Source organism: Rhipicephalus sanguineus, chromosome 6 (assembly GCF_013339695.2).
Source record: "Rhipicephalus sanguineus isolate Rsan-2018 chromosome 6, BIME_Rsan_1.4, whole genome shotgun sequence".
NCBI classification, from domain to species: Eukaryota; Metazoa; Arthropoda; class Arachnida; order Ixodida; family Ixodidae; genus Rhipicephalus; species Rhipicephalus sanguineus.
Genome location: NC_051181.1, coordinates 117,394,281 through 117,414,027, shown reverse-complemented (window position 1 = coordinate 117,414,027; position 19,747 = coordinate 117,394,281). Strand labels below are relative to the sequence as shown.

Sequence of the window (19,747 nt, the reverse complement as noted above, 5' to 3'; positions counted from 1 at the left end):
ACTTGCTGAAAAAGGCGATAGATTCAGTGGCACATTACCTTGTATTGCAGTGTCATGCCTCGTTGTGCAGGAACAGTACAGGGGTGTCAGGCCAAGCATTTTATATTCATATGCAGTGTGAATCTGTATTAACGGTACAGTTCATTAGCTGCAGCACTGTAGCGACAAAATTTGTGATATCGCTGATAAGTCGAAGTAGTTTGGCACCAACTTGACACCTCGTCCCGCCATAGGATTTCAGTTCCCACACTGCTAAGCTCCAGGGTGCAGCTTCAGTTCCTGTGGCAGCATTTTGGTAGGGCTGATATGGGAAAAACACCTGTGTGCTTAGATTTAGGTGCACATTAAAAACCCCAGGTTGTTGAAAGTAATCCGAGCCCCCCACTGCAGCGGGCCCCCATAGTAATCATATCTTGGATTTGGCACTTAGAAACCCCAGCAATTATCTCAGTTCTGCAAGAGGCCTATGCATTCACACTAGAAGTGGATCCCTCCAAGCGCATCCCTAATCCCCCTCCCCCTCAAGTGATGGCACTTATTGAAGAAAACCTGCCATGACTGGGTGTGATAGTGTTGATAATAACATAATGTCGATCATAAAATAAATGCAGACACTGCACTAAACACCAACAACCAACATGCCAGAGCGATCAACAGTTCAAAATGAAGATAGGGTTTAAAACTTATTCTTTGACCTGAATGCAGCGTATATAATGAAACTAATTCCTTTATTGAATTAAGATATTTAGATTTATGAGAATTTTGAGCCTTCAGTGTACAAGAATAGGAGGTATTCATGAAGTCCCTTAATATAGATATTCACAGTCGACAGTTAATATAGATACCATCTGTCGACTACGCCGCAAGCGTCCTCCGGCATCTTGTCTTTGGCACGAAAAACAATATCGCAGCATTTCAGCTGCTGCTGTTTACCTTTGTTCTGTGACGTCTTCACACTGCTGTGTGGTGCTGTGCAGGCAACGAAGGAGCCATGGCAACGCCAGGAAAGAGGTAGCTGCTTTTAATCGAATGTCTCGATTTAGTGACGGAGGTTGGCGTGGGAGGGAAGCCTTATTAACTGTGTGCGAGATGATGAAAGAAGCAGCACTTATAAAGTCGTTGTTAAGGTGAAATTTTGGAAGTGCATTTACGCATGGTTAATTTCAGCAGCGCGCCATAACACGTCTGCAACAATAGTCGGCTGGCACATATCCGCCTTGGCTGCGATTTGGGCTGCTAAGTGCCACCCGGGCAGGAGTGCTATTATGTTCGCCATATTTTTCACCAAATTTCGCCAAATTGTCAAATTTCGTAATGGCGACATTTTAATCCAATAAGAGAGGGCGTAGCAGCCCTCTGGGCCAATCAGAGTTGCGCAGTGGCGGAATTTGACAATCTCCAGAATAACCCCTCGGGAAAAACGAAGCAACCCCCCCCCCCCCCGATTTTTTTTTTTTCACACACAAGAAGTCAAGAAACTTGCACTCGCACGCAAGACTTCACAACAGCGAAACGGGTCGATCAAAGAGCCTCTGATGCTAGGAAGAACTCTGCTAATGCTATAGGTTCGAACTTGGCTAATGCTAGGTTTGAATTTGGCTTCTGGTGCTAGCAGAACTTGGTTTATGCTAGGTTGTTCTTAGATTATTTATGACCCTTGGATCGACAAGCTCCGCTCAAGCAGCTTCAAGTCCTGCGCGCGAATGCAAACTTAAGCTTCATTTTTTAAGATGTAGCCCCGCCCACCATATTATTTTTGACACAAAGTAATTTTTCGAAGCAAACTCTTTATTAGATTCACCAAAAGCGGCGTCTCGATCATGTACTCCAACCAGGCGTATATTACAAACCATGTCAGACTTGTACACGGGCTTGGCAAGCAGTCTTTGCTGCATGTGCCCGTTAACCGCGGCATCTTCGGGAACACTGCGCGGTAGCAACTGAAGAGTTTCTTGCACGTCGATGGGCACGTTAATGACTTGTCACCGTATCCTATACTGCCCTACATGAGGGATACGCCGAATGTTCATGAACGGTATCCTCGCGATACCATTCGCTCTTCGACCTCGTTGAGTCGCGGCAGTGACTCAGGCTTGTACGGATACACCATTGTTGGCGCTGAAGTGAGGAACACCGCCACGCACAATCGTGTCCCGGCATGTCCTAGACAACCTCGGTTCACCGTGGTCGCTCTCTTCCAGAAACATTTCTCGTAGAAATCGGTAGGCCTTTGCACGACAAATCGCACAGAGCTTATCGTAGACAAGTTGACGCTAAAGGGGTCATGAACCAATTTTCCAAGTAATGATCTAATGACCTCAGTATCGGAGTGTACTGCCTCCCGAATCGATTGCCGCAAAAATTTCTCGAATCCGTCAAGAATCAGCGGAGTTACGGGGGTTTGGCGCACGCTCCCAGCGCTTGCTCTCTTTTCTCGTGCCGACGAGCGCACTGGAAGCTAGACAGGGAGGGATGGCATGGGGGAAAGAAGTTACGTCAGCGCGCGTCATGAAACGCGATCGCTCTCCCGCTGTGATTCGCTTGCGCGAGTGCGGCTACCGTGTACTGAGGAGTGCGGCGCCGGCAAGTGGCGGCACCCCGCGGCAAGAAGCGCATCTGATCCGAACGCCGCTCTCGATTTACGTCGGCTATCGGCCAATAAGCATGCTATGTCTCTTGCGACGTAAACTGACAGATCCACGACGTAAACGGACAGACGCCCCGCCCACCGACGAGAGTGAGAACCGGCCTCTGTTTGAAAAGAGGGTGCCTGGGGAAACGGCAACTTCGCGCTCCGCTTGTGGCCATTACGCGGCGCGCACGACTGTAATATTTGGCAGAGCAGTTCGTAGCCGTGTCAGCTTTCCGCAGGATGTGTTTTTTCAACCAGCCCAAGGGGTGCTTCATGACCCCTTTAAACCATAGTCTATCACACACCCTGCACGAATGACCAAACTCGAGAGCTAGGAACTCGCACGCAAACCTAGTATTGGCTCCACCGTTAGAAGCACAGGCCTTTCGTCTCTCGCACTCGGCTCGGCCGACTCCCGGTTGACCCCTTCAGAATGCCGTCACGATCAACAGTGCCAAACACGGCAGCGCTGCGGGCCGCGGCCGCCCCACAAATTCCAAGAAACAATCCCATCCCCTCTCCGTGCCTTTCGGCATTCCTCATCCCTTCAACGTTTGCCGTGACGTCAACATGTCGTATGCCCGTCATGTACAGCACCTGTTTGGCAGCTCGCAGGTACGCGGTTGCTGCTCTTCCTCCTGGCATGGTGAGCAGGAACACTAAGCCAGGAGGAGAGACGAACTGGAGAGCAAAGGAAAGAGTGAAATGAGGGATGGTGTCTTTTGTGCCATCAAACGCGCGTAACTCCGCTATAACGGCACCGTTTTGAAAAATTCTCACGGCTACGTGTTCGTTGTAGACTCGTGCACAACTGCGACACCACAACTAAAAGGGGCCCTTTAAAGCGTGCAACGAATCGCCTTAACTCCGCTCGCACGTGACGGCTTCGAAAAATTTTCGCGGCAGTCGATTCGTAGAGGCAAGAAGCTCCGATGCTGTGGTGACGTCATTCGATGATTACTTGAAGAATTGTTTCAGGACCCGTTTAAGCAAAGCATGTCTCCACACAGACAACAAGTACTAAAAAAAAAAGTGGTCTGCCGTAGCAGCTCCGGTACGCCACATGTGAAAAGTCCGGCCAGGGACAAGGTGAAGGCGCTAAGCGTTGTTTCGCACGCGCCAGTGGTAGCCGTGTCTTCTCCCAGTAGAAGACATGTCATGGCACAGATGAACATGAGGGTTGTTATAGTCAACATGGAGCTAGGCATTTGTGCCCCAGTCTCAGTTGTGCATTTCAAGTAATATCGCGAACTTTTGCAATGTTTTTGAACGTCGACCGGCTACAAAGGTCAGATGTCTCCATTCCTGGTCGTTTATAAGAAAGGCGGCACTCTCTGTTCGGAAAGCACGACTTTCCTTTCATGTATGAGTCACGCACGATTGCTAAATAAAAGGCCGAGCCGAATCGGTAGCCTTCAGGCCGAATCGGGAACCTCAATTTCTAAAAGCAAGAAACGTTCCGATCGGTCAGCAGAAAGCTGATGAGAATGTGTTCAAGATGGAAAAAATGGGCATTCCCACAATAGTCGTCACAACAAACTACTCAAATGCCTGTTGCACTTGTAATCAAGAGTGACGGTGATATATAGACCAGAACTAGTGTACTAGAATAATTCTAGTACTTGCATTACGGCCAAGTATGACCGCATAGCCTTCGTCACTGGTTTCTAATAATTACTGGGGTCGATTGCAAGTCCTGTCCCAATGTCCACTGCCGCTGGATGTAACGCATTCCATTCAGCGGCCGTGCAATGGAAAACCTGGCAAGTAACAGTGCGAAGTGTATATTGAATAATTCTAATCATAATGACGCAATGTTGGTGCAAAATTTGAGCAAGAACAGAAGCAAGTGCAAGATACTTTTTAGGCAATACTAACAGAAAGGGCATTTATGGTGGAGCAGCGTCATCCTTGCTGAAGCCCAGCCCGACGTTATGCATATAGAGGTAATGGGCCTGAGGAAAGTGTGCGTAGTGCACCTGTACCACGTACCCTCCCGCGTAATGCACACGTCGCGATAGTTTCAGGTAAATAGGCGTGAACTAGCTTCATTAATGATAATGTGAAGGTTGCCGCGCTCCCTTGTATTCCCTATATACGTCGAAAAGTCTGCAAGACGTCACGAGCAGGGCTGTGAAAGGAAAGGACACATAACGATTCCTTTGTTGTTGTAATTGCTGTATATGTGCTTTATGTGTCGGGCGATGTCAACGGCGGAGAAAAAACAAAGGGGAAGGAAAAAAGAATGAAAAGATAAGGAAACAAGTAAAGAAACAACCATCATAAAGGCAAACTAAACATGTTTGTGTTGAAAGCACCAAATGCTTGCCCGGTACCCGCTACTGACTGTCAGCTGTGCTTCGATAGGGATGCTTACTTCCAGCAGTATTATCTGCAGCATGAGAGGCAACCACCGCGGAAAAGTTTACGGATCACGAGGTATAAGATGAAGCTGAATATTCCCGCTGCTTCGTCAGCGTCCTTGAATTTAGATTTCGATTCTAAAACTAACCGGCAACATATACAGTGCAGTTCGACCGAATACATTCACAAATTGCTGGGAAAGTCAGTTTTCTCAGGCCTAGTGGTCTTTAAACTTTTGCCGCCGACTGTACGTTCCTTACCCCCCCCCCCCTCCCCCGAAAAAAAAAAAAGCCAATGCCAATGAAGAACGGGGCTGATGCGTGCAAAAATATAAGATAACCCATACCGAGCGCTTACTTTTCTCTCCGTTCAGTCAGTTTTCCCGCTCTGTATGATCTCAGCAGTCTTACCGTCCGAATCGTTTTGCTGGCGAAGAACCGAGCGTTCGGGCTTATTCAGATACGTGCGAGAGTAGAAATTTACGAATAAGCAAAGAATAATGAACGTCTGGGCGATGCAAAGTAGTGTCAAGCGCTTCGGAAAGCCGCAGTCCACGAACAGCGGTACAGACATGTGAGCGATTATGATCAAGAACTGCACAATCTGGAACGTCGTCAGGTACTTCTTCCACCAGAGGTACTTCCGTACCGCAGGACCGAACGTCGCGAGGAAGTAGTACGAGTACATGACGGCGTGCACGAATGTGTTCAGACACACGCCCAGAGCCGGCTGACCTTCGGGAGCGAAGAGCGTGAAGAGCCACGTGTTGGCCACCACAATGGTGTGGTGTACGACGTGCAGGTGCGTGATCTGGGTGAACTTCTTGCGCAGCACGAAGAACACCGTGTCCAGGAGGTCGAAGTAGCGCGCCGCAGCGTACACCCAGCCGGTGCGGTAGTACCCGCGCATGGCGTCGCTCGTGCGACCCGTGATACCCTGACACCAGAGACTGTACTCTCCGCCCGGAAGGTAGGTGAGCGGGAGCACGTCGACGAGGAACTTCACCGCGAGGAACACCATGACGAGGTTGTACACGCGCACGACGTGGAGGATCCGGAAAGGCTCGCGGTTCTTCATCCACCGAGGTCCGGCGACCCTGACGAAGTACAAGTAGGACAGCAGTAGTGTGAACACGAAGAGGGGGTCTGTCACTAATGGGTAGTCCCGTGTTCTGGGATCGCCCATCTGGCGTATTCGATATGAGAGTGCGACTGGGTTCAGGCTGAACTTCATTGCTTCCGTGCCTCAGGTGAATCCGTGCCTGACGAAAGGTAACCTGCGAAGCGCGGAAAGAACTAAGTAAACGGCTGCACGGATCTTCCAAACTGGGCTAAAAGAAGCATAATAAGTTAAGGAAAGCGTATACAGACGGGTCGGTGTGTGTGCAAACAGAGAGCTGCACAGCGGGATTTTGCATACCCTCACTTGGCGTATCGTGGTCGGGCCGCTTGTATCGCGTAGTTTCGTCTACAGCAGTAGAAAACGCCGCAATTACTGCGGCTTTGAGAAAACTACACGGAAAGACACGGAAAGACAAGCGATGGCCGCAGCCTCCAAAAGGGTGGTCACCGGACATGTGAAGAAGTCGTTTACCTCGTAGGGCCCGCGTCAGCGAGGAAGGGAGTTCATGAGGCTCATGAGAGCCTCGGGCAGAACTATTGCCGGCATAGGAGTGCGCAGGGTACCCCTTCAGGGGGGCTAAGCTTGATCGCCCCCCCCCACCCTATTACGTCAATGTATGGGACAGACTTTGCGCCCCCCTCTTCTTAGGTGACCAAGGGGGGGGGGGGGGGCAGAGCTTATGACTCCCTTCATTGAAAAGGGGGCCTGCGCGCCCGCTTAGGGCGGCCCTATATATATATATATATATATATATATATATATATATATATATATATATATATATATATATATATATATATATATATATATATATATATATATATATATATTCACAGTGAAAAACACAACATTTATTCCGAGCTTTTGGCCGGGGACCGGCCTTTATCAAAGATGACCTTATAACATTGCTTTCGGGTTTAAGTACAGATTCTCGCAATACAGACACAGATGCACACACCGCCGCGATTCGTTGGAACGAGACAAGGGGAGGGGCCAGAACAACAACAACAGCAAAAAAAGAAAAGAAAGGGAGAGAGGGAGAGACATACATACTGACATGTACAGTGTCGCAATTTGTTAGAACTTGACAACAGGCGGGGTCAGAACACCCAAACAAACTAGAAATAAATAGCAGATAGACAGGGCGAAAGAAACAGGGCTACGTGTGTGGTTCGGGAAAAAAAAGAAAAAAAAAACAGTTAACGAGTAACAAAGGCACGAACGCGATTACCGCGCTAAAAGGGGATGTCTTCGGGATGAAAGGGAGATATGGTCACGGACGCCGGACGTCAACGCACAGCGCGTGTCTTTGTTCAGCGTGTTATCTTGTAGAAGCGCGCCGAAAGTCGTTAAGTGCGTGCCCACCCATGCACCTGAGGGATGGGGTTCGGTGTGGCTCTTGAAGTCGACCGCTTACCTCGTAGGCTTCGCTAAGGTCCTCGCAGGCGCTGGCGGCACTCATCAAGGACCGCCCGCAAAGTCACAGATGCGGCTCGCCGGTGCACAATATTGATAACAGATGCAGGATATAATACGACTTTTTGGGGGCCTAGTTGGTGCATACTGACAAAAAATGATCTAGTGTTTGTTCCTTGTGTACCTTGCTTGTGTGCCGTGTTTGTACTGAGGATGCCCTAGCGATATGTCTATATATATATATATATATATATATATATATATATATATATATATATATATATATATCGGTACATTGAATAAATGCCGGAAATACGCTCGGAATAATACATTTATTTGTGTAACCTTCATAAGCGCTTCAGCCCTGTGATCATCCCAAGCACAACATCTGTGGCCTCTGAGAATTGCGACACACACACTATATATATATTAGAATTGCGACACACACACTATATATATATATTATATATAGTGTGTGTGTCGCAATTCTCAGAGGCCACAGATGTTGTGCTTGGGATGATCACAGTGCTGAAGCGCTTATGAAGGTTACACAAATAAATGTATTATTCCGAGCGTATTTCCGGCATTTATTCAATGTACCGATGCAATCAAACACTAAAAAAATGGGCATTTTGGATACGATTTAAAAAAAAAATAACTCGCGATATAACGGATTAAACATATGAGCTGAAAGCAGATAACCCTCGCTGCAAACGCAGGACATACATTAGTTGACTCACTGCATTGAGAACCTCAGGCACGACAACGCTAAATTTCTTTCACATCTACTTGCATAAAAATGTGGGCAAAATGCATGTGTCTTTGGTATTATACCAGGCTCGTAATGCACAACTAAAGGAATGGGAATGGACTGGTAACCTACTGAGACCAAGGTGAACCTTCACTGCTTCACGATAAGGTAGCTCCACGTTCAGGTGCCTCGTGAAACAGTACTATGCCAAGGAGCTTATTCGAACAGGGTGGTAACCTGTAGTGTGCAATGCCTCGGAGAGTTACATTCAGCTCTACGACAATACGTTTTTTGTGTGTGTGTGAGTGTGTGTGTGTATGTTATGCTGACGCCACGTCAACCGAATAATCGCGATTAAATCTTTATTAGGAAAATTGTGGAGTTATAATTTCCCTGCACAAATTACTACTGGTAAAGAAAATAAGCTCCAGCGCTTATCAAATGGGTGCTGCAGAGCTACAGTTGACCTGCCGAGGGGGGGGGGGGGGGGGGACGGGCCCCTCCTGGAAAAATGGAGAGGGGGCCGGGCCCCCCTGTGCCCCCCTTGACTTTAAGTCCTGAGCCCCCCCCCCCCTGCCCCCGTGCTTGCCGGTTATGTATGCCAGGCTAACCCCGCTTGCTGCAACACCACCACCATCGCAATGCGAGCGTATATATGCCCGCATGCGCTGCACAATTTACATGCACATTCACGTGCAACGCGCCTGCGTCGAAACAATTAACACGCGTTGCAGAATTGTTTGCAAAGCATGTGAAAACGTGAAGGTGCGCGAACAGAAATGTTCGCTAAAGAAACTGAGCAAATTCGACGGAAGCAAAATACGTTAGATTTTCTGGCTCCAACATTCAAGCTTTAAATAACTCGCGGAACTCATTCGTCTGCATTCTGCAAGTCTAAATAACCGAAGTCAACAGATCTGTACTTCAGAAAGTCAGTCTGAACATTCGTAGACATAGCATCCCCCCCATTACCCTCAGTCCATGCACAAACACGCACCGTCCTCTGCCATATCCAGAGTCCCCAGAAGTCGGCAAACAAGTGCGCAATGCAGCATGCGGCGAGACCCACCTCTCCTGAAGGGTCGACTAAAGCGATCGAGAGTCCTCCACGTCCGCTCCAGCGCCTGCCTTGCTGGCGAAGAGTGGCGTTCTCGCGTTCGCCGCTTACTAGTCCCTTGCAAGAAACAAAGGTGTTATAGACAATCTCGTCTTACGAGAAAGTAACGAATCTTTCCACACAACACCCTCCATTTCGCGCGAAAGCGCATCAAGGAAGGAAGGAAGGAAAAACTTTATTGGGCGAGTGAGTTTGGGCCCTTTACGGGCCCTGGACCACCGCACGTTTTTAAATTAACCCGCGAGACAAACAACCTCTACTGACACACCCCTGTCGCCCGGGCCATCAGCCCTCCGCGTAAGACAACAATGTTTCACGCACAGACAGGTGTTTCGACGGTGTTTACGTCTATAGGTGGCTCGCGAGGGTCGTGTTGCCATAGCTTATACTTAGCTTATAAGAATAAGCTATTACACAACGACGTCGTGCACACCGAGAAGCGACCGCTTTTACACATTTCCTCGAGTCCCCCCTTTAGTTCTCTCGTTTCTTACGTATAGCAACTCTATAATCTTCATAAAGCAGATGAGAGAGAGAGAAAACAAAAGCGTGAGCACGCGCGAGCGTGTGTATAGTGCGTTTGCATTATTTTCGCGTATTACTGGAGGAACTCCACGAGGAAGGAAAGTATGCAGTAAAACTAATGAAGTGCTCAACACTTGGGCGGGACACAGTACGCCGGACAGTCTTGAGTGCATGCCCACATTTTGCAAATGAAAGGTCTGAGGCCCTCTACTACGGTCACGCATTTAACGTGTGCTGACGTAATATACTTCGCATTTCATTCTTTTGCGTTAAACGCGTAGGTCCTTGACCTCAAAGCGCTCGAAATGATTTACTATGTAGAAAAGTATTTTCTACGAACGGTTTGTTAACGGGATGGACAGAAACGTCTAATCAGAGGCAGAGTCTCGCCTAATCCTGACGATGGTTATGAATTATAACTTGAAATGGGCTGTGGCAATGTGCCACGTGGCTTCAACATACTAGCTTTTTAATTAAGGGAATGTGCAAATTAAGTTAGCTTATTCTTTTTTTCAGCTCCAAAAGCTGTCTCTGACGGCAGAGTTAGTGAAGCTGCTGACGCGTTCGGTTTAACTATCGCTTTGACCTTCATATTTATGACTCGACTTCGTATGAATATTATCGAATCAACATGAGTGTCATTGTTGCACTGAAAATACACACCATGACTCATGTTCGCGTATAGGACAAGTTGAGTTCAAACGAAGCCATGGATACCGAGTGTGCTGTCAGGCTGCTGGTTCGTGGACATGAATTGAACCTAAAACATTTCCATGCTTAAACTTTGCCTCCGTTGACTGCGGCCGTCGTTCCAGCGTCACATTATACTATCTCTCCACGTTTCATATACCTCATAGTCTTTAACGCATTTCGTAACAATATTGTCCTGCAAATGGCTCCTGCACTGCAAACATTGAGTCGACGCCGATGTCATTCGATGCACGTGGAAAACGAATAGAGATACAGAGAACCTTACCGGGAAACGTCCTGAGAGACGATGCCCTAGAGCTGTGTCGCGGGCCGTTCCCACGTGGGGAAGGGTAGGCCGAGCCTGACCGCCGCAACGTGGGCTCTCTGGAGAGCCCAAAGTTGTTGTTGTTCAGGGCTCTGGACGGCCGAGCCCCACTCTTTCTCGATGATGCGCTTGGTGCCCTGTAACGAGTGGCACCGCCAGAGCGCATGATCTAAGCGGCTTGTTAGCCCACAACCTGGGCGAAGTGAGCTAAAACCCTCTGAAGTGGACCACCACTTGAAGGACCACCAGACTGGGATAAGATTTGGTCTAGAGTATCCGTAATGTGGACTCATGTGGTCTGGACATTGCACTGAAAGTGAATAAAGGTCCCTAAACTCTCTCTAGCCTAGTGATATGGTTATGCTGCTCTGTATGCATCATCACAGGCGTGCGCACAGGGGGGGGGGGGCAGGGTAGGCGACCGCCCCCCCCCCCCTGTTCACCTAAGAGGGGGGCGCAAAGTCAGCCCCACACATTGACATAATAGGGAGGGGGGGCGCAATGTCAGCGCCATACATTGACATAATTGGGAGGGGAGGGGGCGCTGCGACGAACCTTCGCCCCCCCCCCCCCCTGAAGGGGAACCCTGCGCACGCCTGCGTATGCATGCCCTGTGGAAGGCTCGAATGGCAGTCCAACACAAGAACGCTGATGGGTGCTCAACGCAACACTTCTTCATTGAAAGTGCTGGTACACTTTCAGACGTACCGAAACATGCGGAAAACATTCCTGAATAGATATCGATGTTGTATGAGCTAGCTTCACTGAGGCTCTTTTAAACCTACATCATGCTTCAAACCAGCTGTTGTATTTTGCCCTTTTGGACATAGTCTATGTAACCCTGTTTATTCAAGAAAAAGTAATAAAAAAAATTGGTGCTTAGCTCAATGGTTGAGGCGCTCGCCTTCGCAGCGTTAGGGACTAGGTTCGAATCCCATTGCGGCGATGAGTTCTTTTTTATTTGTCGGTAGGATGCATTCACATGGTTCATATGCATTTGGGCCAAGTAAGCATTGGGGCTTAACTCAATGGTCAGGGCGCCCGCCTTCAGAGCGTGAAGGTCTAGGCTGGAATCAAAGTGCTGGCATGTAATTTTTATTTTTCTTTGTCGGTAGCACGAATTCATGGGGTTCAGATGCATTCGGCTAAAGAAAGCATTGGTGCTTAGCTCAATGGTTAAGGCGCCCGCCTTCAGGGCATGTGGGACTGGGTTCGAATCCCAGTGCTGCGATGAAATTTTTTTTGTCGGTACGTCACAAATAATATAGTTCAGATGCATTCGAGCCAGGAAAGCGTTGGTGCTTAGCTCAATGGTTAAGGCGCTCGGTTTCGGAGCGTGGGGTACTAGGTTCAAATCCCAGTGCTGCGCGAAACATTTTTTTTTCCTTCGTCGGTAAGACGCATTCATATGGTTGAGATGCCTGGGGCCAAGAAAGCGCGGGTGCTTTGCGCAGTGGTTAAGGCGCTCGCCTTTCGGAGCGTGAGGTACTAGGTTCGAATCCCATTGCGGCGGTGAAGTTTTTTTTCTTTGTTTGTAGGGCGCATTCATATGGTTCAAATGCGGTCGGGCCAAGAAAGCCTCGGTACTTAGCTCAATGGTTAAGGCACTCGCCATGGGGGTGATAGTGACTAGGTTCGAATCCCAGTCCTGCCTTGGAAGTCCTCTTTTTTTCTTCGTCGGTAGGATGCATTCACATGGTTCATATGCATTCGAGCTGCGGAAACATTCGTGCTTAGCTCAATGGTCAGGGCGCTCGCCTTCAGAGCGTGAGGGACTAGGTTCGAATCCCAGTGCTGCGTTGGCAGTCTTTTTTTTTCTTCGTCGGTAGGATGCATTCACATGGTTCATATGCATTCGAGCTACGGAAGCAATCGTGCTTCGCTCAGTGGTCAGGGCGCTCGCCTTCAGAGCGTGAAGAACTAGGTTCGAATCCCAGTGCTGCGTTGGCAGTCTTTTTTTTTTCTTCGTCGGTAGGATGCATTCACATGGTTCATATGCATTCGAGCTGCGGAAACATTCGTGCTTAGCTCAATGGTCAGGGCGCTCGCCTTCAGAGCGTGAAGAACTAGGTTCGAATCCCAGTGCTGCGTTGGCAGTCTTTTTTTTTTCTTCGTCGGTAGGATGCATTCACATGGTTCATATGCATTCGAGCTGCGGAAACATTCGTGCTTAGCTCAATGGTCAGGGCGCTCGCCTTCAGAGCGTGAAGAACTAGGTTCGAATCCCAGTGCTGCGTTGGCAGTCTTTTTTTTTTTCTTCGTCGAATGAACCATGCACATGGTTCATATGCATTCGAGCTGCGGAAACAATCGTGCTTCGCTCAATGGTCAGGGCGCTCGCCTTCAGAGCGTGAACTAGGTTCGAATCCCAGTGCTGCTACGAAAGCTTTTTTTTTTTTTCTTCGCTGACTTTCTTGACTGGTTTTGGCCATCTATTGCGGGGAAGCCAACGCATCAGGGGAACCGTTAGCTCGGAAAGAGCGCACAGTGTGCCCATCGCATGAAGGTGTGACGTCAGACAAAAGTTGAGCCTTATCGTGGGTGATAAGAGCCTCAACTTTTTCGACTGGTTTTGGCCATCTATTGCGGGGAAGCCAACGCATGAGGGGAACCGTTTGCTCGGAAGGAGCGCAGAGTATGCCCATCGGTCCAATGTGTGACGTCAGACAAAAAGTTAAGCCTTATCATGGGTGATAAGGGCCTCAACTTTTTCGATTGGTTTTGGCAATCTATTGCGGGGAAGCCAACGCATGAGGGGAACCGTTTGCTCGGAAGGAGCGCAGAGTATGCCCATCGGTTCAATGTGTGACGTCAGACAAAAGTTGAGCCTTATCGTGGGTGATAAGGGCCTCAACTTTTTCGACTGGTTTTGGCCATCTATTGCGGGGAAGCCAACGCATGAAGGGAACCGATTGCTCGGAAGGAGCGCAGAGTATGCCCATCGGTTCAATGTGTGACGTCAGACAAAAGTTGAGCCTTATCATGGGTGATAAGGGCCTCAACTTTTTCGACTGGTTTTGGCCATCTATTTCGGGGAAGCCAACGCATGAGGGGAACCGTTTGCTCGGAAGGAGCGCAGAGTATGCCCATCGGTTCAATGTGTGACGTCAGACAAAAGTTGAGCCTTATCATGGGTGATAAGGGCCTCAACTTTTTCGACTGGTTTTGGCCATCTATTGCGGGGAAGCCAACGTATGAGGGTAACCGTTTGCTCGGAAGGAGCGCACGGTATGCCCATCGGTTCAATGTGTGACGTCAGACAAAAGTTGAGCCTTATCATGGGTGATAAAGGCCTCAACTTTTTCGACTGGTTTTGGCCATCTATTGTGGGGAAGCCAACGCATGAGGGGAACCGTTTGCTCGGAAGGAGCGCACGGTATGCCCATCGGTTCAATGTGTGACGTCAGACAAAAGTTGAGCCTTATCATGGGTGATAAGGGCCTCAACTTTTTCGACTGGTTTTGGCCATCTATTGCGGGGAAGCCAACGCATGAGGGGAACCGTTTGCTCGGAAGGAGCGCATAGTATGCCCGTCGGTTCAACGTGTGACGTCAGACAAAAGTTGAGCCTTATCATGGGTGATAAGGGCCTCAACTTTTTTGTCTGGTTTTGGCCATCTATTGCGGTGAAGCCAACGCATGAGGGGAACCGTTAGCTCGGAAGGAGCGCATAGTATGCCCATCGCTTCAAGTTGTGACGTCAGACAAAAGTTGAGCCTTATCGTGGGTGATAAGGGCCTGAACTTTTTCGAATGGTTTTTGGCCATATATTGCGGTGAAGCCAACGCATCAGGGGAACCCTTGCCTCGGATTTTCCCCATTGAAATACAGCATCGACCAGAAAACCCAAGCAATGGGGTATGGTGGGATGTTTGCTTGATTAAACGAACTAAACTAATTATAGCATACTTTCGTTACGCTGAAAACATTGTTGTGCGGTCTGTCGTTTTGCAGCGTAGATGTGCAGAGTGTTTTCACCCAGCGCGATCAACGAAAAAGCTGCGCTCGTCCGTCCGTCTCTATGTCACATAGAACAGATTGTCGTAAATAAAAAAAAAAAAACTTTGTTGGCGGTGTTGGGAGTCGAACCTAATCCCTTCGCTCCTAAGGCGAGCATCCTAAGCGCTAAGCTATATACGAACACTTGCACAGTGCGAATGCATCAAAGCCATGTAACTGCGTTGTACCGGCGATACAAAAAAAATAATGAAAGGATTAGCCTTTCTGCACCGTCTCAACGAAGAAACTGCGAGTACACCCGTTCCTCTGTCACTTTACACGATCATTACTATAAGTAAATGTATGAAACAATAAAGAAAGAGCTCCTTTAGCAGAAATTGCGGTGTCAGCGTCGGTGGTTGTGAGCGAAAATTTTAGAAAGATGCAAAAAATAAACAAACATTCTGTTCGAGTGGGAATCGAACCCAGGCCTTCTGCGTGACTAACAGGTTCTCCCGCAGAGCTATGCCACAGCTTGAAACCGATTCCGAAAAAAACGCTATATGAATGTCATGCTGTGGGAGGAGTCTCCTTGACTCGTGTAATATTGTATTGTAATTTCTGCGACAATGGGCCGTCCAGTGAGAGCTACGTGGTGCTCTCTGGTCAGTGGACGGTGTCCACTTTTCCTTCGTCCGAGCAAGGTGGAATCATGGGCCTTGTGCCCGGAATGGCGACGTCTCACATACATGCGTGAAGTCACCGCATGCTTTTTTTAGCAGCGAAGCTGTTTTGGAAATCGTTGCTTGTCCGGCGAACCAGAAAACTATCGTCGTCATAAACGGGTATGTGCCACAGAAGTTGGGTGAATCCTATTACGTACTCACCACTGGTCCACTAAAAATGAAGAAGGCAAGAGTTAGCCCAACAAATGGCTGCGAAGAGATGGCGGCGAGCCGAAGACATCGGGTACGTACAACGAGAGAATACTAGGGAAAGACCCTGAAGCTGTGGAAGGCCTACGCCAACGACGGCGTGCCCGTACACCTATGAGAGGTGCGAACGCTTGGTTTCAGCGCGAGGCTCTGTCTCGGCAATTTGGACATCCGTGTCATGTCTGTGACTGTCTGTGGTTTAACTCGGACTTCTCTGCAATGCGAATCAAAATAGAAACAACCTAGCATGATAGTAGCATCACCTAGCTAAAGCCTAGCAACGACCTAGAAGCAACCTAGAAACAAGGTGCGCCACCTAGCTAAGACCTAGAAACAACCTACAAGCAACCAGATTAGTCCTAAAATCGTCCAGTTTTGCGTTTTCAAGCTTTGCGCGGCTTAGTGCAAGCATTTTTTTTTTGATATCTTTAGTACTTGCATTTCCCTTTCCAAATATTTATTTCCCGTCTCTCCCCTATCTCGCTATTGTCCTTTCCACATCGCTTTAATCTCCCTGCATTCTGTCCTTCCTTCCTCAGGAGAAAAACTTGAAATCATTAGGCGATAATAAATGGAGGAAGAGTTCACTTCAGTGACAAAAAAAACTTTAAATACTATCTGTCCTGCAGGAAACTGAATAAAACCTGCGACCCCTCGCTTCGCAGCGCGCTGCGTTAGACAATTACACCAAGTGTAATGCATTCTCAAGGTTAGTAACTGCAGAATACAAACGCACGTGGCGCTGGGTGAAACTCACGGGACGCCACACGTAGCGAAATTAAAATTATGTGAGACGCGGGCCATGCTACATTGTTGCCCGCGCTACGTTTGAGTCGTATCGCTGGCGACCCACGCTAGTTTTCCATGTTGGGGTTGTAGCGCCATGCCACTCGTGGCCAGTCGGCCAGGAAAAAAGAAGAGCGTCCCGTGGCTCGTGGTTGCGCGAGCTAGTGTGAACGCTTTGGCTGTTGTATAGGCTTATGCCACAGGAGAGAAGAAACGAGACGGCTGAGCCACAGTATATGTTACACCGTGACCAGAATAGTGAGGATAAAATTACAGCGCAAACGCACAAGACACCCAGGAAGAAAAGAAACGTACTACACAAGCGCTGACTAACAACTACCTTATTCTTTCAGACGCCAATGTACATATAAGCCCAAGGCAACCTCACCGCACATGCGCACACAACAGCTATAAACCAAAACGTGTAACAAGGATGATAGTGTATTAGATAGGCGAAGACATGAAATAATATTCAGATGGGTGCAGGGAGAAAGAAGTAAAAAATGAGGTAAGGAGGACAAAGAACTGCGTTTGCGCTGTAATTTTAGCCTCAGCAATATGTACAGTCGGCCAAATCTTAACTGTCGTGCGCGAGCGCCGACTTCTTTGTGCGTCAGCGCCGTACGACGGAGCCAAGTTGCAAACTGGGCGAGAGTAAGCGCAAAAAAAAAAAAAGAATGAAAGAAAGCATTTGCGTCACCAGATCACGGCCGGACATGAAAGACGCGCGTGGCCAGATAGCAAATGAACGATCCACATTTGTCAGCTTATCTCATGCGCGCGGGCGTGTGACGTCTGCAGATTTCATTTTCTCGGTCACTTGCTGGTCTTCGGAATATAAGATACGAGCAAGAAACAGATAAGGAGACGATGGGCCCTGAGCGTGCTTCGTGGGCATGCGTTTACTCTCGCCCTGTTTGCAACTTGGCTCCGTCGTACGGCGCTGACGCACAAAAAAGTCTGCGCTCGCGCACGATAGTTAAAGATTTGGCCGACTGTACCAACTAGACCACGGTGTAAGAATATTCAGGTGTTGACACTGCGCGCGCCTAAGCGGCCAGAAAATGTTCAGTCGTCGGTCCGTTGAGCGGTGCGCCATCTAATGGCTTGAGGCGGAGAGCGCCCGCGAGTAGCCGAATCACGGTGGTGCTGCGTCATCGCCGCCGCTCTCGCCGTTCCCTCTCCTGTTGCTCTCTCGATTTCGCCCCTTGACGCCGCTTGGCGGATGCACATTATCCAGCAAAATGGCACAGAAAAATGCACGTTATCAGCTGCATGCGCGTTGCTATGGAGACGACTGCACCGCTTTTCGTAGCGCCCTCTGCAAGTCATCTGATAAGAACCCGAACATTATCTGGACGCGCGCGGATTGCGGTTTCCCATGCGTTGGGGGAAGAGTGTCATCACCTGAGTATATTCTTACACCGTGAACTAGATCCAGATGAAGTTTTATTTTAGTGACCAACGAGCCGTGGTTTCACATGTGACTGCCAAGCGCCGTCTTGATTTTCTTCTCTTGGGGTCGCGCGCTCTCCAGTTTTGTTCGCCGCCCAAAGGAAGGCGCTGCAGGGTCTTGGGACAACGCGAGATCGAGTCCGAGAGTGGCTTGCGTTCTGCGCATGAGTACTGGCGGCTCGCAAATTTATTGGATATACAATTCTAAAACTCTCCAGCGTTTCGCCGGAGTTGGGATGTACGCCTTCGACTTGTACTTTGACATACAGGGCGTGTTAGGCCGTTCTCGCGCGATTATCTCTTGAGGGAAGTTTTGTACGTCTTGTGCTTTCACAGCAGTTTTCGTTGAAGCTATAGACCGCGCGAAGGTCGATTTGTTCGCTGCAGCGGCCGCTTCTGCTAAAGGAGTGAGCTGCTAGCTAGAGGAGCCAAAGTAGGAGCTAGTTGAAGTAACATCTGTGACAGTTCGCGTTCGTCCTTTGTATACCTGCGAGTTCTTTTCGTGCGTCCTTCTTTGTGTTTTAGCAGCACGCTGCAAGTGTGGAGCTGTGACATTTGTTAGTTCGCACTCACCTTGTGTGTTTTCCTTTCCTGCGTGATTTGTGCTTGAGCAGCGCGCAGCAAGTTTCTAGCTGCTTGCCGTTCTTCCTGTGACATTCCAATTTCTTGCTATCGCATTCATTGCTTCGCCCTTAAGGCAAAACTGTGACTTTTTACTTTCATGTTATCAAAGCTTGCAGGAGGTCACGTATACATATGTTCGACAGAATACACTGCAAGCAAACTGTCCACACGGTCACGTATGGCTCACGCGACAACTTCGCGGTCCTTTTTATTCCATCACAGGCATATATATACACACAGATGCGAGGGTCGTGAAAGGAGTCTGGCAAGGACCACGGGAATAAATGTCATTCCTTTTATATTTCAAGGTCAACCAAGTCAGCGCACCAGCTGGAGGTAACGGGAACACCAAAGAAGAGATCGCACTTGACGAAACTTTAAAAAAAATCATCTATAACTACCGACAAGCATTTTGATTTCTCACTAAAGATAAATCAGAATTAAGCTACATTACTTAATGCTTTCCGTGCTAAGACCATGATATGAGGCAAGCTGCAGTAAGGTTAACTCTGGCAACCTGGAATTCTTTAACGTGCAGCTATAAAATACAGGTACGTGGGCTCCCTTCTTTTAATTGAAACGCGGCCACTGCAGCGGCACCGATCAAAACCACGCCCACGAACTCGTCATAAGTTCTCATAACCAGCGAGCTACCACGGCGGATGTCATTAAACGTGTAAACATTAAAATAATATTCGTTTATCTATAGCGGCTGCAAAAGCGGGACACCGACCACATAAATAAAGCTTTAAAAGAATAAGAAACGACGTTTCGGCTCCCCCATGGCAGTACAGCGGCCGAAACGCAGTTTGTTATCCCTTCAATGTGTTCGTTTTGTGGCCAGTGTCTTCACCGTCATCATCCCTGGCCTGGCAAGTTTTTCTGAAACACCAATTTTGTTTCAAGTAATAATAATAATAATAATAATAATAATAATAATAATAATAATAATAATAATAATAATAATAATAATAATAATAATAATAATAATAATAATAATAAATTATTATTAGTAGTATTATTAATATTATTATTGCTGTTTGATATTCGTACACAAACACGCAAGG

The 19,747-nt window shown here is 48.2% G+C and overlaps 1 protein-coding gene across 1 annotated transcript; it reads right to left on the bottom strand.

Annotated features, from left to right (window-relative positions):
- Positions 1-4,648: 4,648 nt before the first annotated feature.
- LOC119397487 (elongation of very long chain fatty acids protein AAEL008004) lies at positions 4,649-6,249 on the bottom strand. Its single transcript, XM_037664913.2, has one exon. The coding sequence runs from the start codon at positions 6,227-6,229 to the stop codon at positions 5,366-5,368; it is 864 nt and encodes a 287-aa protein (XP_037520841.1). The 5' UTR covers positions 6,230-6,249; the 3' UTR covers positions 4,649-5,365.
- Between the last annotated feature and the right edge of the window lie 13,498 nt (positions 6,250-19,747).

Bases quoted from the DNA above. Each gene is read 5' to 3' on its own strand.
- LOC119397487 (XM_037664913.2), bottom strand. From the start codon at position 6,229: ATGAAGTTCAGCCTGAACCCAGTCGCACTCTCATATCGAATACGCCAG.